The sequence below is a fragment of the Myxine glutinosa genome, chromosome 9 (assembly GCF_964187855.1).
Source record: "Myxine glutinosa chromosome 9, kmMyxGlut1.1, whole genome shotgun sequence".
Taxonomy (NCBI): Eukaryota; Metazoa; Chordata; class Myxini; order Myxiniformes; family Myxinidae; genus Myxine; species Myxine glutinosa.
This window is the reverse complement of record NC_136269.1, coordinates 55,785,522-55,801,735: the sequence shown is the minus strand read 5'-3', so window position 1 is coordinate 55,801,735 and position 16,214 is coordinate 55,785,522. Positions and strand designations below refer to the sequence as shown.

At 46.0% G+C, this 16,214-nt stretch overlaps 1 protein-coding gene across 1 annotated transcript in view; it reads left to right on the top strand.

The window, feature by feature from the left end:
- Positions 1-319: 319 nt before the first annotated feature.
- Positions 320-16,214, top strand: part of LOC137435762 (nesprin-1-like) — a 71,419-nt gene continuing 55,524 nt past the window's right edge. The window contains exons 1-4 of the mRNA XM_068129706.2: positions 320-738; positions 5,108-5,169; positions 9,942-10,037; positions 10,186-10,269. Coding sequence (XP_067985807.2) covers positions 660-738; positions 5,108-5,169; positions 9,942-10,037; positions 10,186-10,269 — 321 coding nt within the window. The 5' untranslated portion in view covers positions 320-659. The remainder of the gene's footprint in view (positions 739-5,107; positions 5,170-9,941; positions 10,038-10,185; positions 10,270-16,214) is intronic.

Sequence of the window (16,214 nt, the reverse complement as noted above, 5' to 3'; positions counted from 1 at the left end):
CTTGTGTTAGTGTCTACCTTTGAATCATTAATGCGGTGGAATAAAATTTGAGAACATTCATCGTCTTACCCACAATTCACTCCAAGCTTGGCGCTATCTTGTTACATCCCTCTTGTGTACTCTTCGTAACGTGAAGATTGCGCAATCTCATAATACACCTCATATAATTAACAACAAGACCGTTGATTAGGAGAACATCGTCAGGTTTAAACCAGTTTAACCAGAGTCACCTCCCAGGAAGGTCACTTCAGCTGGGCGTGTACAAAGTACTGAGCTATTTTCAGCATTTTGTTTTGGCCTGTGACTGGCATGCTCTGCTAATGGTCAATTGCATCACTTTGGAGACTGGCGTGTACAGCAGTGTGGGTAAATTTATTTGTGGGTAGTAGGTAAAGTAGGGGGTTTTTAATTTGCGCTGTAGGAGGGACTGTTCCAATCCCATGAAAGGGGCTTGACTGAGAGTAGTTATCCAGGCAGATCTTGCTTTTGAGTAGCATGGGCGGAATGATGTAATTTCCTGCAGATTGCTTTCCACGCTTGGGCACGTTGCCCATCTACAAGCTACCCATGTTAGTGTCACACCACAGCAGTGTTGACAGGGACTCACTTGCATTCTGGAATCGGCACAGCAGGTACTTCTCCAGGGACAACCACAAGACATGTCCCTCAACCCTGATGCAAATGCGTTCAAGGGAAGCTCAGTCTACCTGGTCACTGGTTTTGTAGAGTTCCTACGAGGTAAGTCTTTTATCATGAGGAATGCTGCACTTGTGACCTTGGACGTGCAGTTGCTTCGATTTATTTTGGTTACGTTGTTCACATGATTCATGTGTATACTTTCTAGTCCTGAGGACTGCATGCTATTTATATGGGGAAAGGTTTTTCTAAGGCCTGTTCACCACACTATTTCTCAAGATAATTGTAAACATTTGGACTCTGTTAATGAAGATATAAAAAATTGCTAAATTGTTCCTTTATCGGTATATAATAAATGCTTAGCATAGCACTTCCAGAACGAGTTGTAGACAGATTCCAAAACTGAGTGCAATGGTATAATTTTTCGTTGAGTTTATTCACTAGCTTCAGCAGAACCATTTGATACCCGTGTGCACATCCATGGAGTAAAACCTTAGCTGCTTATGTACTTCTATATATCCAAGTAACCAACATATATTTTCAAGGCTTGTAAGTGCATGCAATACCTGCAGTCGGTCATGCAAGCACAGGCTTGCGTAGTTGTTCCACAGGATCAATGTGCTGTTCTAATACTGCCGGTGACACCTTAAAAATAACATGTTGATGAAGCGAAGGCGATGCCGTACAGTCGTGCCACATTACAATTGTGATTTCGCAGCTGGTTTTTAAAAAGTGATTGTTCCACACCAGTGTCCAGGGATAAGATAACAAACTTTAAAAAAACTAGTTGGAAAATTACAACTTTTAACTTTTGATAACAACTTTGGGTCATCTACCTCTTTTCATGTTGATTGAAAAACTTTTTTAAAAGAACGTTTTTTAACGTTGACCGTTTCTTATGAATGTATTTTAGTCATTTAGTGTCGGCTGTGTGCAAGTTTTTTTTTCAGTAATTATCTTTTTCAGAGTGATACTCTGATCTTCTGCAGAGAGAAATCATGCTTAGCTTTAATTTCTAGACTTACAATTTTTACAGCACATTAAGAAGCAATTTAAATATAAACACAATATTATCATTGTAGTCGTATTGATGCAGGTTGTTATTGTTCATGCAGTCGAATTAAGATAGTAAAAGTTTATATTTGAAAACAGCTGGACTTACTAGTCGGTAGAGCGGACGTTTCGAAGAGAATCCACTCGCCTTGGTCACGGCAGATTTTGAAGTTAAGAAGAAGCTTGAGAATCGCCACGTGATCTCCACCATTAGGGTTGGTGTTTGTGTGTAGACCAATCTTGGCGTCACATGATGGTTGCAGACGGCGTGGAAGAGATGTTATAGCCTTGTCCCACGTACGTGACAGATTGAATCGCAAACCTCCCATTTTGTTGCGAGAAGGTGATTCAACTCTTTCCCAAATGGATTCCTTTACACGATGAGCAAACCACTTTTTCTCTCCATCAAAGATGACCACTTGACTGTTATCAAAGCTGTTGCCATGTAGGTTCAAGTACTTATATACAGCAGAGTTCAAAGCCTCTTCACAAGCTGGACGACGATGTTGGTTCATACGGGCCATAAGAGTTTGCGGAGTTTCACCTGTGTCGGTCTCAGTACATGATGGGTCTCCACATCTGATGCCATACACCAGGTCGTGTTTCCTATCCTTCAGGATCTTGTCCTCAACATGAACGAACTGTCTGCACAGAATTCTGTGTTTTTACCTCTGCCATCGAGGGTGGATGGAGGTTATGTTTTCACCCTTGTCTGTCTGTTTGTCTGTCTGCTTGTGAACAAGATGCCGATCTCAACAAGTTGTGGACAGATTCGGGTATCTCAACAAGTTGTGGACGGATTGGCAGAGAGGTAGTGTATGTGACAAGGATGAAATGAATAGATTTTGGTGAAGATCTGGATTTGGATCCAGCTATTAGAATTTTTTTTCGTGATTATTCACCATTGAGAGATAGGGCCAAAAACGATATATAGCAGGATATCTCAAAAATGTTGTGGACGGATTTGGACGAAACTTGGTGAGAGGTTGGATGTCTGACAAGGAAGAATTGATTCAATTTAAATGAAGATCTGAATATGGATTCGGATACCAGAATAATTTAATTTTATGTGATTCTTCACCATTGAGAGATAGGGCTAAAACCAATACATAGCACGATATCTTCAAAAATTATGGACGGATTTGGACAAAACTTGGTGGACCGGTTGGGTGTGTGACAAGGACGAATCAATTCGATTTTGTTGAAGATATGAGTATGGATTCGGATACGAAAATTATTTAATCTTTAAGGGATTTTTCACCATTGAGAGATCAGGCCAAAATATATTTTATATATAACATAAGATATTTTATATATAAAATATATAACATGATATTTTAAAAAGTGATGGACGAGTTATGATTAACCTTGGTGGATGAGTTGGTTCGGTGACAAGAACAAGCCGATTTGATTTTGGTTCAGGTCCGAATCCAGATCCGGCCTATCAGTGGGATTGAAAACATAAACTGTTCAGCCTGGTGGAGGTATGCAGTCTATTGAGTGCCGTTCTAGTTTATATGATGTTACAATGCCAAACTTAGGAAAGGATCTTCCCACTTTCTCTGGCAGCCCAGCCACATATGGAATGGTCACTCGTGTCATGTTTGCTCGATCCATGTCCTGTTGTTCATTGGATGTGATGTTGTTTTTGCTACTTCCCACTTAAAAAAAAAAAAGGACCAACCAGAGTAACCACACTTACTGAGAGCAGTCCTGATATTCTCCTTCTCACATAATTTTCCCTCCGGTGGGGTTCGAATTGCATCTGCACGACGGAAAAGAGTGTGAATGACAGATAATTTATGGATCATTGGGTGGTGTGAATCAAACTGCAAATAGTGGTTGGTATGTGTGGGTTTTCTCTGTACACCTCAACATCTAAGTTCCCGTCACCATTCATATGAACCTTGCAATCAAGAAAGGCCAACTGATCATTGTTGTATGATTCTTGTGTGAACTGGACTGGGGATGATCTGAGATGGTGGTGAACAGTTGTCTTGAGGACCTGTATGGAAGAATGATATTGAAGAGGATGTGGAAGTTGATTCCACAGGCAGGAAAAAAAGAGGAATGAATGAATGAGTGGAGTTGAGCAATGATCGTGGATATAGGTAGTTTCACCAGAAGGGGGTTGATGTGTTGATGTGTACTGTGTGTGCTATGCAGAAACCTGGGGGGGAGGGTGCAAAGCACGGAAAGAGCAGAGAGTGCAGGACCAGAAAGTAGGTGGAAAAAGAAAGAGACCACTGACCTGTTTGCGATGGCCAAGTGATAGACCCATAGACTCAGCTTCATCCCGGGAGAATCCAATAATCTTAAAGGCCTTGTTTTCCAAGGAGTCAAGCTGAGCAAGATGTGAGGCAGGGGAGCCAGCCCAGAAGGGAGAGCAGTACTCACTCTATTAAGCTGCGAATGAAGGCCTTGTAGGTGCAATTTGGGCAGGAATATATATAATTTGTTCACAGGACCAGCGATAACTCCCTATACTCTTCATGAAATACACTGTGGGATATTTAACCTCCATCAAAAAATTCTAGCAGACAGGACATCGAGGATAATGTTTGTCTGAGGGACAGCACAATTTGTGCTGCACCGCTTTAGTTGTGACAGTTTATAGTTAGTTCGGGAATTTATGATGTCGAGTCTCCTCGGGCTATGATGCCATTGCCTTTCTATGGCTGGTACACACGAGTAAGTGTGTGGTATAGACGGGTGGGGGGGGGGGGGGGGGGGTCGCCACTCCTCTCCGTCTCTCTGCTGGCCGTTGGGGAATTCAACCTCTTCCGCCCATTCTGTTGGGGTCAACTGAACTCTCATCCACCAGATATGCAGAGCCATCTGCCATTTAAACTGCATGGCTGTGGACCGTTACCCTGGTAAGGGGGGCTGACAGGTACTACACCTTGCCCACAGGTGACCTGTGCTTATTCAAGGCAGGGGTATCCATCTCCCTGAGTTATCAGAAGACACCCGCATACTCAGATTTCGGGAATTAAACTTAAACTGGACAGCTCAAATATAAGTTTGCCATCTCTATGCCAGTATGCCATCCTGTCAGACATTTTAATTCTCTCCCGTGTGGTAAGAAATTTTACCGTATTGTTAAACATATTACAAAGTGCAGAATTACAGTTGAGAAACTAAAACATTGACAGAGCTGTCCTGATATTACATCATAGTTTATTTTCTTGCCTGTATCCTGTGAGTTTGCAAAGGCAGTCACTCTTTAGTCACCAGTGTCACAGAATTCCGTAACTCCTCTTGTGGGCCGAGAAAAGCATTGGTCACAAGTATAGACTTAGCATGTGCACTTGTGCAGTGTGTTTAGAATGAATGTTTATTTTCACACAAGCAACATGTGCGTATATTTTTCTAAATGCGAAAGTTAATGAAACTCTTAACGTTTTGTGTGTTGCAGTCGAGCAAGAAGCCGTCCAGAAACGAACCTTCACAAAATGGATGAACTCTCACTTAGCGAAGGTGATCGGTGGCTTTGTCTGTGCTTTGAGCTGGAAAATGCAAAGGCAGAGCTTTTGGGAGAAATGCGTCTCGACGATGTTAACAGAGGAAGAGATACACCCTGCGTTTGTTTTCGTTAAAAGCTCGGGTTTAGGAAGGAAGCCCTGCAGTGAATTGTGCACATGACTTCAATGTGGCTCTGTTACTCTGTCGGGTCATTTCCACGTGCTGCTGTATCCTATCTAAGGAAGCAAACATTTCCAAACGATGCGTGTGTTTCTTTTGGGTTTTGGAAGAATAGTGCACTGGGAGTAGTGGGTTATGGCTGTCAGTTGGTTTGGTATCCGTAGTAAGAAGAAGCGTTCAGGTTGGTGATTAGGACAGGAGCTGGCGTTTGGGAGTTTGGGAGTAAGTGATAAAGTTGTAAAGGCATATCTAAACGTATCTAAATGTAAAAGGGACAAAGCGTATCTAAACGTTTTTGAGTTGAAATAACTTCCCTTTGTGGCTGTTGATTTTGGAAAATTGGGGGGATGGTGGTTGGGTGGGGAAAGGGGAGGGGGATGGAGGTTTAAACGTTGGAAATATAAATTTGGAAAAGGAAGTGAAAGTAGAGGGTTGGGTGAGGGTGTTTACGAGAGATGAAGGTGGGTAAGGGATTGGTGTGGCAGGAGTAGGGAGAGAATGAAAAAGAGGTGGTAAGGATAAGGGAGTTTGGGAAAGGGGAGGGAAGAGAATATAAAAGTTGGACACTGTGGGGTGAGAGGAGGTTGCCGGGGGAGGGACATAAAAAACTAACCATTTTGTGAAACTCAAAGATTTCCCATTTTGCATCATTGCAGAAATATTTATACTTGTCGTTTAATGGTTTCGCTATCTCCGTGTCTTATTTTCTCCTCCCTCTTCTTGCAACCATGAAATCACATTTGTCCTACATTTTAGTCATATTGGTAGTTCCCCATCATGAAGTCTTTTATTATCATCATTTCATGCTAATTAGAATATTGCAAGTAATGTGAGTCAAAAGTGTTGACTGGAAAGTAAGGAGCAACTTTGACCTTACATTCTGAGCAGCCCTCATCTAAATACTTATTTTAAGTGATGTGATTGTGGTATTGATTGCACTTGTGTTTCTGCATAAGTTCATCGTTCCAATTATATATTGAGAATAGTTGATGTTTTCTTTCATTACCTCCACACACCAATTTTCACCTCTTTGTCTGTTTGTTAGTCTGTGAGCAGGCTATCTGAAAAAGTTATGGATTCGGATGATGGGATGAAATTATTGGATGAAATTTGGTGGACAGATTGGGTGTATGACAAGAACTAATCGATGAGATTTTGGTGAAATCTGTATCTGGATAATTTAATTTTAAAGAGATTCTTCACAATTGAGAGTTACGGCCAAAAACGATACATAGCACGATATCTCAAAAAGTTATGGATGAGTTATGACAAAAGTTATGGATGAGTTATGACAAAACTACATGGAAGAGTTGGTTAGGTGACAAGAACAAGCTGATTCAATTTTAGTTGAGGTTATGGTTCAGATATCGCCGATCAGTGGGATACAAACCGTAAACTGTTCATCCTGGTAGAGGTATGCTCTCTGCAGAGTACCATTCTAGTTCATTTCTGTAATTTAGCTCCAGGTTCAATTAAGTATTAAGATTTTCCTCAAACTGTTTTCAGAAGAAAAGGTTGGTAATTCTAGTTTTCTTAGTTATTTATAGACTAAATATGTTTCAAAGACTATAAAAGAATGAAGCACAACCATAATATAGTTATTATTTGTACTAGAATTGTGTCTTGGTTTTGTGAGTCTTGTGTACCATCCTTTGAGTCTGCTTTTACATTGTTAGATTTAAATGTGGTGCATTATGGAGGAAAATAGGGAATCGAGCAAGAGAGTTTTGGTTTGTGGTTGAATCTGATTCGATGAAATATGTCAGTATGTTGATTTCAGAGATTAACTCTACATTTGGTCTGTGGAATGAGCAGGCCAGTTATACAGATTGTTCATTCCTGTCTTGTGAAAAAAGGAGCTAAGATTGCAGTTTCCATGGCCGCCTGCTTTTACTGGGAATAGATACATGGTGTTTCAAACATCTTGGTACGACTTGGATTGTGTCCCTATTGAACTTTGTTAATTACCTTCGCAAAAGCGGAAGGTTATGTTTTGATCGCTGTGTATTTATTTGTATGTCTGTGTGTGTGTGTGTGTGTGTGTGTGTGTATGTTATTCGCATAACTCAAAAAGTATTCAACCGAATTGCATGAAATTTGGTGGGATGATTGGTTATTATACGGGACACATTTGATTAGATTTTGGGAGCAATCGGGTCAAAGGTCAAGGTCACGAAAAGGTCAAAATCGTATTTTTGTTGTTCTGTTCCCTACACTCCCATGCCAAGTACAGAACAGTAGCTGCGGCGAAGGTATGCGCTCTACCGAGTGCCCGTTCTAGTTGTAATTATTATTTGTTTTTCAGATAATGTTCTTGGAAGTTTGTGAATTATCTCCACCAACCTTTTTTTGTCCCCCGTCGCACCGCGGAGCGAGAGGGGGACTATGGTTTTCCCCTCCGTCCGTGTGTCCGTCCGTCCATCCGTCCGTGCGTGCGTGCATGCGTGCGTGCGTAAGCGAAGGACCGCATTCAAATTTGGTGTGTGGGTGCAACCCACGTCAAAATTCAAGATGGCCGCCGCCATGCATGTCTGATGCCATGTATGTCTGAACCTTGTGAGCGGAATATCTTGAAAAATAAGCGAAGTACCAACTTCTAATCTGGTGTGTGGGTGTATCTCGGCATAAGGAAGAACCCTATTGAAAATTGGGTCGCCACGTCAAAATCCAAGATGGCCACCGCCATGTATGTCTGAACCTTGTGAGCAGAATATCTTGAAAAATAAGCGAAGTACCAACTTCTAATCTGGTGTGTGAGTGTATCTCGGCATAAGGAAGAACCCTATTGAAAATTGGGTCGCCACGTCAAAATCCAAGATGGCCGCCGCCATGTAAGTCTGACGCCATGTATGTCTGAACCTTGTGAGCGGAATATCTTGAAAAATAAGCGAAGTACCAACTTCTAATCTGGTGTGTGGGTGTATCTCGGCATACGGAAGAACCCTATTGAAAATTGGGTCGCCACGTCAAAATCCAAGATGGCCGCCGCCATGTATGTCTGAACCTTGTGAGCGGAATATCTTGAAAAATAAGCGAAGTACCAACTTCTAATCTGGTGTGTGGGTGTATCTCGGCATAAGGAAGAATGCTGTTGAAAATTGGGTCGCCACGTCAAAATCCAAGATGGCCGCCACCATATATATGTCTGAACCTTGTGAGCGAAATATCTTGAAAAATAAGCGAAGTACCAACTTCTAATCTGGTGTGTGAGTGTATCGAGGCATAAGGAAGAACTCTATTTAAAATTGGGTCGCCACGTCAAAATCCAAGATGGCCACCACCATATACATTTCTGAACCTTGTGAGCGAAATATCTTGAAAAATAAACGAACTACTAACTTCTAATCTGGTGTGTGGGTGTATCTACGCATAAGGAAGGACGCTATTGAAAATTGGGTCGCCACGTCAAAATCCAAGATGGCCGCCGCCATGTATGTCTGAACCTTGTGAGTGGAATATCTTGAAAAATAAGCAACGTACCAACTTCTAATCTGGTGTGTGGGTGTATCCAGGCATAAGGAAGAACGCTATTGAAAATTGGGTTGCCACGTCAAAATCCAAGATTGCCGCCTTGCGTCTTCCACTTTGTCAACTCACATCACTTCAACGACGGGGGACCTAGGCATAACGCTTGTTCGTCCAGAGTAAATGTGTCATACACAGCACAACAATGAAGTAAAATGGTAGAAAGGTACCTTGAGATGAAGTCTGTGATCAAGACTCAGTGGCTCGATTGCATGCATTTCAAAATGCATGACCCACCCAGAAAGAACTGTATTATTTGCAATGACAAGAAGTTCCAGAAACACTGTTACAAATCTGTTCAAACTCTTCATCAATAAAGCAATTTTCTTAATCTCCAGAAATCAGGGAGAAAGAAGATTGGGCATTCAGAAGATAACATTGAAGCAGTGAGACAATCTGTCACTCAAAGTCCAAGGAGATCTTAGAGATGGCACTCACAAAAGCTTGGTCTTTCGCACACTGCTGCCCTTCGGATCCTGAAGCAGGCCATGAAACTTTATGCATACAAAGTGCAGATCAAACACTCTCTCACAGACACTGACAAGGCAAAGAAGTTCGTTGACTGTAATCTCCTTCAAGACTGAGTCAGATCTTCCCATTCCCCAGATCTCAATGCACAGGACTTCTTTCTGTGGGTCTACGGCTCTACGCGAAGGACAATATTTACAAAGACAACTCCAGTAACATCCATCAGCTTACGAGAGCTATTGAGGATAGTGTAAGATCCATCTCACCTCTGACACGGTAGAGGATGACACAGAACTTCGCTGTCGGAGTGAACACTTGTCTGGAATGTTGTGGACGTCACTTCGAACACGCTATTCATGCCATTCCATCATTTTAAAATTCACACCATTCCATCATTACAAATCAAAGTGAATGTCTCTATTTTATGATTGGTGATTGTTAATTTTGAATCTTGTGTACCTTTTTCAAAATATAGCATTGAAATAGTACCAAGACTTTTGAAACACCTTGGTATTTGGAATGTGCAACTCTTGTGTGATCTAAACATGTTGAAAGTCAGCGACATGACTGGCTGCTGCTTTACTGCAATATAACACTGCTTTGTTTTCCTTCAGCATGATCGACCTCGAAAAGTTGAAGATCTTTTTAAAGACCTTAGAGATGGCGTTCTACTAATTTCCCTACTTGAAGTGCTTTCCGGACAGAAACTGGTACGTAGTTGCACCAATGATACCAACCAACCATGCCTATTTCACCCAATTGTGATTATGATTGCCACCTTCTATATCAACGATTTTGAGCAATATAAAACGCCAGTTTCCTTTTTATTTTTACTTTCTGTATTCTCATTGGTTACAGTCTTGTGAACATGGACGGAGGCTGAGCCGCATACATGCTCTCGCAAACATAGGCACCTCTTTGAAGTTCTTGGAAAATCAGCGGGTGAGGCAGTTTGTTTAAATCCAAGTTTTTTTTTTCCACACCATTAATATCTTATTCCTTTGCTCAACGAAACAGATCAATAAGTTAATCTGTGGTATAGTAATAGCTCTCTGTCATGTCCAGCTTTAATCCATATATCATACAATTTAGTGTCTGTCTGTCTGTTTGTCCGACTGATTTTTTGACCGTACTACATTCAATCGTTACTTATCCAATCGCAACCAAACTTGACAGGAGTACTAAGGGTCACACGACGGAGTTTGTAGTGATTTATCTTCTCCCCCACCCCAAGGGGGTTTTCCCCACCAAGGTGGTTGCATGTTGAGGTGTACATCTGTGTTAAGATAGCTTTATAGTGGCGTTTTTCCAAGGCGCTTCTAATAACAAAAGTAATAACAACATTAAATATAATATTAATGTTATAACAAAACAATATTAATACTATTAATATTCCCCCTCCCCAAAGGGTGTATCCTCCTGGAACAAACGCCATATTATTGTGTAATGTGTGTCGTGAAATTCAAGCTCAGACACGACTTGACCTCTGGGTAGGTTTAATATCATTTAGATCTGTAGTACATCCTGTAAGAATACATGCATGCAACAGGCATTAAAATCAGAGTATTTCATGAGCAATGGTCGATTCAATATAGCAATGGTCCAACAGAGAGGACAGTCAGCGCAGCATTTAGGGGCGTACATACCATTCAAACTACAGGACTATGTCACAGTGAGTTCCGCTGGAGTGTCCGCGCGCCCCGGTTGTCCCGGGTCTTATAGACGCCCCTTCTGTAGCGAGCACACCCTGGGTTCACCTTGGTATAATTTCACTACATTCTCCCCGCCGTTAGAACTATACTGCCGCTCGGCAGGTTGCAAGCAAGCATCAGCAATAAACGAATGGGTCACGTCAATCCACATCAGTCGGTCCACCCGTAGCGGCCGGGGCGGCGAACTTCCCTGCCAGTTCGTGTTCGGAATCTACCGGGCACGGCGTCCCCAATCCCGGAGTCCCCCGCGTCGGAAGAGCCGCCGGAGGTGGGAGTCGGAGGGGGCGCCCCTGCGCCTTCGGGCACGGGAGTGGGGAACGACGGGAGTAACGGTGGTAGTTCCATAGGGGAAGCTTCGGTAGAGTCCATAGACTCGTAGACGGGTTCGTCGATATCCCTGTCGTCGTCCCCACATGGGGCGAGATGGCGTATGGAGACAGTAGACTCGCGGCCATCCGCCGTTAACACGCGAGCATGCTCGGGATTAGCCTGGAGGACCTGCACCTTGTCAACAAGGGGGTCGTACTTGCTAGCGCGAACCGCTCGTTTGAGATAGGCGGGCCCCGGTTCAGCGAGCCAGCTGGGTAAAGATTGGATACTGCCGGAGCTTCTAGGGTGGTGGAACAGTCGTTCGTGAGGAGTCTGGTTGGTGGCAGTGCATAGGAGAGCCTGGATCGAGTTTAGAGCGGCAGGTAGCGACCACGCCCATTTATCGAGGCCTCGGCCGAGGGTCCGAAGGCTTAGCATGACGGCCCTCCATATAATCCCATTAAAGCGTTCGATCTGCCCATTTGCTTGGGGCCGGTATGGGGTGGTGTAGCTCGAAGCGACATTATGCTGGAGCAAGTAGCCCCTCATCTCCTGGGACAGGAACACCGCACCACGATCGGTATGCACATAGGCCGGATACCCGAACATAGAAAACAAATTCTGCAGGCACCGAATAACCGTGGCAGCCGACATATCCCCGCACGTGTAAGCAAAGGGGAATCGGGAATACTCATCGACGATAGTGAGCAGATAGTGAGAGTTGCTCGACATTGGCAGCGGCCCTTTGAAGTCCATCGCCAAGCACTCCCACGGTCTAGTAGCCCTAACGAGTGTCCCCATAGGAGGGTTATAAAAACGCGGTTTGAGTTCCGCACAGATCGCGCAATCACGGCAGATGCGGCGGATGTCCTCAATCGAGTACGGCAGATTGCCCTCGCGCACAAAATGCGCGAAGCGCGTTACCCCGGGATGACACATAGTGCCGTGCAAAGTGCGCAGCCCCTCCAAAGTTACAACCCCCGCGCAAGTGGCCGGCCTCGATAAGGCGTCAGCGACCAGGTTATCCTTCCCCGGGCGGTATTTGATGGTGTAGCAGAAGTCGGCGAGTTCGATACGCCAACGGGTGATTTTCTCATTCTTAATGCGCTGAGCATGTAAGGCGTCGTACATAAACGCAACACTCTGTTGGTCCGTGACGATTTGGAAACTCCGCCCAAGCAGATACGGCCGCCATCGCCGAATTGATTCGACGATCGCGTACGCTTCCTTTTCGACAGACGAATGCCTCCGCTCGGCGGAGGTGAGAGTCCGCGAGAAGAAAGCCACAGGGCGGCCTCCTTGGGAGAGAGTCGCCGCTATCGCATGATCCGAGGCATCACTCTCCAAAACGAAAGAGGCACTCTCGTCAATCGTCGCGACAGCGGCGCCAGCGATGTCGACTTTAAGGCCATCGAAGGCCGCCAGGGCGGCCGGGCCCATGGGGAAAGTGTCGCAGGCCACGAGGGGGCGGAGCTTCGCGGAGAAATTTTGCACCCACTTTGAGTAGTGGGCGAACAGCCCTAGAGCGCGTTTCAGCGAAGCCCGATCGCTAGGCGGAGCCATATCGAGCAAAGGGCGCAGACGCTCCTTATCCGGAGAGACGGAGCCATGGGTCACGGTGTACCCCAAAAGGTCTACCGTGCGTAGAGAGTATCGACACTTAGCCGCATTCATGGTTAGGCGATATTTCCGCGCGACCTCGAGGAAGCGTTTCAGATTAGCGTCATGATGCTCCTGGTCATACCCACATACCGTAAGATTGTCCAGATAGACAAAGACATCGGTCAAATTCTCCTTCGCAACGAGGTCATCCATAGCCCTCTGAAAACAAGCGACTCCTTTAGTTACCCCAAAGGGAAGTCTCGTGAACTGGTACAACCGCTGACCCGATTCAAAGGCTGTAAAGACGCGATCAGCCCTAGAGATGGGGACTTCATGATACGCACTACGCAGATCGAGAGTGCTATAAACGGAATACAGGGCCACCTGGCGTACCAGGGCGTCCATCCCCGGTAAGGGGTAGGCATCCAGCTGTGTAAAACGATTAATTGTCTGTGAATAGTCGATTACCATGCGCCGGCGGTGGGCCTCACTCCGCACCACTAAGACTTGGGCCCGCCACGGTGACCTACTGTGTTCTATAATACCGTCCTTTAAGAGCTGGGCCGTTTCTTCCGCAATGAATTGCGCGTCCGCGCGAGAGTAGCGCCGCGATTTGACGGCTACAGGGGTACAATCAGTGGTCAGGTTGGGGAACAGTGAGAGTGGCTCCATGTCCATTTGAGCGAGGGCGCACACAGCGAGCGTGTCCGGCCCACCGAAGTCTATTTCCAAACGTCCATGCCGCTTAAGGAAATCAAGTCCTAACAGAACGTCAGCGCATAACGCAGGTAATACCATGAGATACACATCCGGGAACGTGCGTCCCTTTATCACAAGTTTCAATCGACACGCTCCTTTTGTGCTCAACCGAAGTCCCTGAGAGGCCATGAAGATCCGGCGGGTTGTCCCGAGAACCGGCCACCCATGTTGATGCACGAGTCGCTGATCGATAAAACTATCCGTGGACCCCGTGTCAATCAAAGCTTGCGCAAAAACGCCCGCGACCGTGAGCGGAATGATGGCCTGCGCAAGGCCGGCAGACCCGGCAGGTATTGTACCGGCCGGGCGAGAAGATCGCGCCTCGTGGGTGGATCCCATGCCGGCTGCAATCCTTCGGGCAGCGTCGGCAGGTTGGGCCTCAGCAGGAGCATTGAAGTCCGTTGGCTCATCAGCAGTTTCATTTGCCAGAGTGGGTGTGTGTAGGTCATAAGAGCAGCCGCCAGATGGCGCTCGAGTCACGTGAGAAAGATCTCTGCCGTCTGCAGATTCATATGCCAAAGTTGGTGCATGTAATTCGTAAGAGCCGCCGCCAGATGGCGCTCGCGTCACGTGAGAAAGATCTCTACCGTCTGCAGATTCATATGCCAAAGTGGGTGCATGTAATTCGTAAAAGCCGCCGTCAGATGGGGCTCGAGTCACGTGCTGCGTTTGCCGCACATCGAGAGGAGTTTCCAAAGCAGGAGCATGTCGCTTGTTTGAAGTAGGCGTTCGAACGCCAGTCAAGGTCGGTCGCGCTGTGGCCGGTCGCGTTCGCGCCATTTGTTTCGGCGGCCCGGTGTATCTCACCAAGGTCGGGCGTGTAGCCAGAGGCCCGCGAGAAGGAGAGCGGCTCTTCAAAGCCGAGTGAGGCGCCCCGTCCGGCGCTCGATCCGTTGGCTCCGCGATGAGCCCATTCAAGGTCGCGCGGGGACGCGTGCCCCGAGCGGCCTTCCTGCAGACCTTTGCCAAATGGCCCTTGGTGGAGCACAGGTGGCATGTAGCCTCCCGGGCCGGGCATTCAGAGCGAGGGTGCTGCCGATTCCCGCAAAAATAACATTTTGCATACCGGTCAGGCCGTGGCCAGGCAGCGGCGGCAGCAGTGAGGCCGGAAGCGGAGTCCGCTTCAGGAGCTCCCAGAGACTCGGCCGTAGTGGTCGGGTCCTCCTCCGTATCCTCGGCGGTAGCCCTCTCCGGTCGCGCGAGTTGCGAGGTCCCCGCCACGACTCGTGGGTGATCATATGCGGTGGATTGTTCTCGGGCATCTGTGTATATGCGTGCCAGCCGTAGTGCTTCTGTAAATGTCAGATCCGCGACCTCCAGGAAACGGAGCCGCAAGACTCCAGAATTAATTCCGGAGATGAATGAATCTCGGAGCAAGTCGTCCTGCACTTGCTCGTGGGTCCGGACGTCCTGCACGCAGTCTGCCAACAGGTAGCGCAACTCCTGCGCGAAGCGATCGATCGATTCAGATGGTTGCTGTCGCCGCTGAGAGAGTTGATGCCGGCCGTGCACAGCGCTCCGTGTCTTTACGTAGAGGCGCTTCAGCTCGGCTAGAGCCGTAGCGTACGTCCCAAATCGAGAAATGTTCCGGAAAACGGTGTGATAGACCTTCGACTGTAACACGGACAGCTTTATCGCTGCGGTGGGCTCTGTTTCGTGAGCAGCAAAGTAATTCTCCAGCGTTTTGAGCCAGTGAGTGAACTCCGATGCTGATCCCTCAGCTTGAGGGTCGGCTCCGAGAATCGGTACCACGATCATCTTGTGGTCAGCCATTCCGGCGATCTAAATGATATTAAATGTCGTGAAAATCAAGCTCAGACACGACTTGACCTCTGGGTAGGTTTAATATCATTTAGATCTGTAGTACATCCAGTAAGAATACATGCATGCAACAGGCATTAAAATCAGAGTATTTCATGAGCAATGGTCGATTCAATATAGCAATGGTCCAACAGAGAGGACAGTCAGCGCAGCATTTAGGGGCGTACATACCATTCAAACTACAGGACTATGTCACAGTGAGTTCCGCTGGAGTGTCCGCGCACCCCGGTTGTCCCGGGTCTTATAGATGCCCCTTCTGTAGCGAGCACACCCTGGGTTCACCTTGGTATAATTTCACTACAATGTGTATAAACAGCTTATCGTACTGTTTTCATGGGAGCACCCATACCAGTAGTAAAAATATTATAAACCACAAACACGTTTGATTACCTTTTCAAGAGTCACTACTGCTGTTTAACACGAAACTGAAAGGGAGGAAACCTGGGGTGTGTTCAGTTACTAATAAGATAGCTAGCTATTCCTTATCAACAGTTTTGAATGGAGTGCTTGCTCGAATGCTTAAGCCACTTACCGAGTGCTCTGCAAGAAACTTGGTAACTGAACACACCCCTGATGTTCTTGAGGGCCGGCCCTAGATATACTGTAATCTATATACTCCAGAGAGGAATGACACTTCCTGCCACCCCTGTAGGGAACAGGTGTACTAGTTATAAGAAATATGCA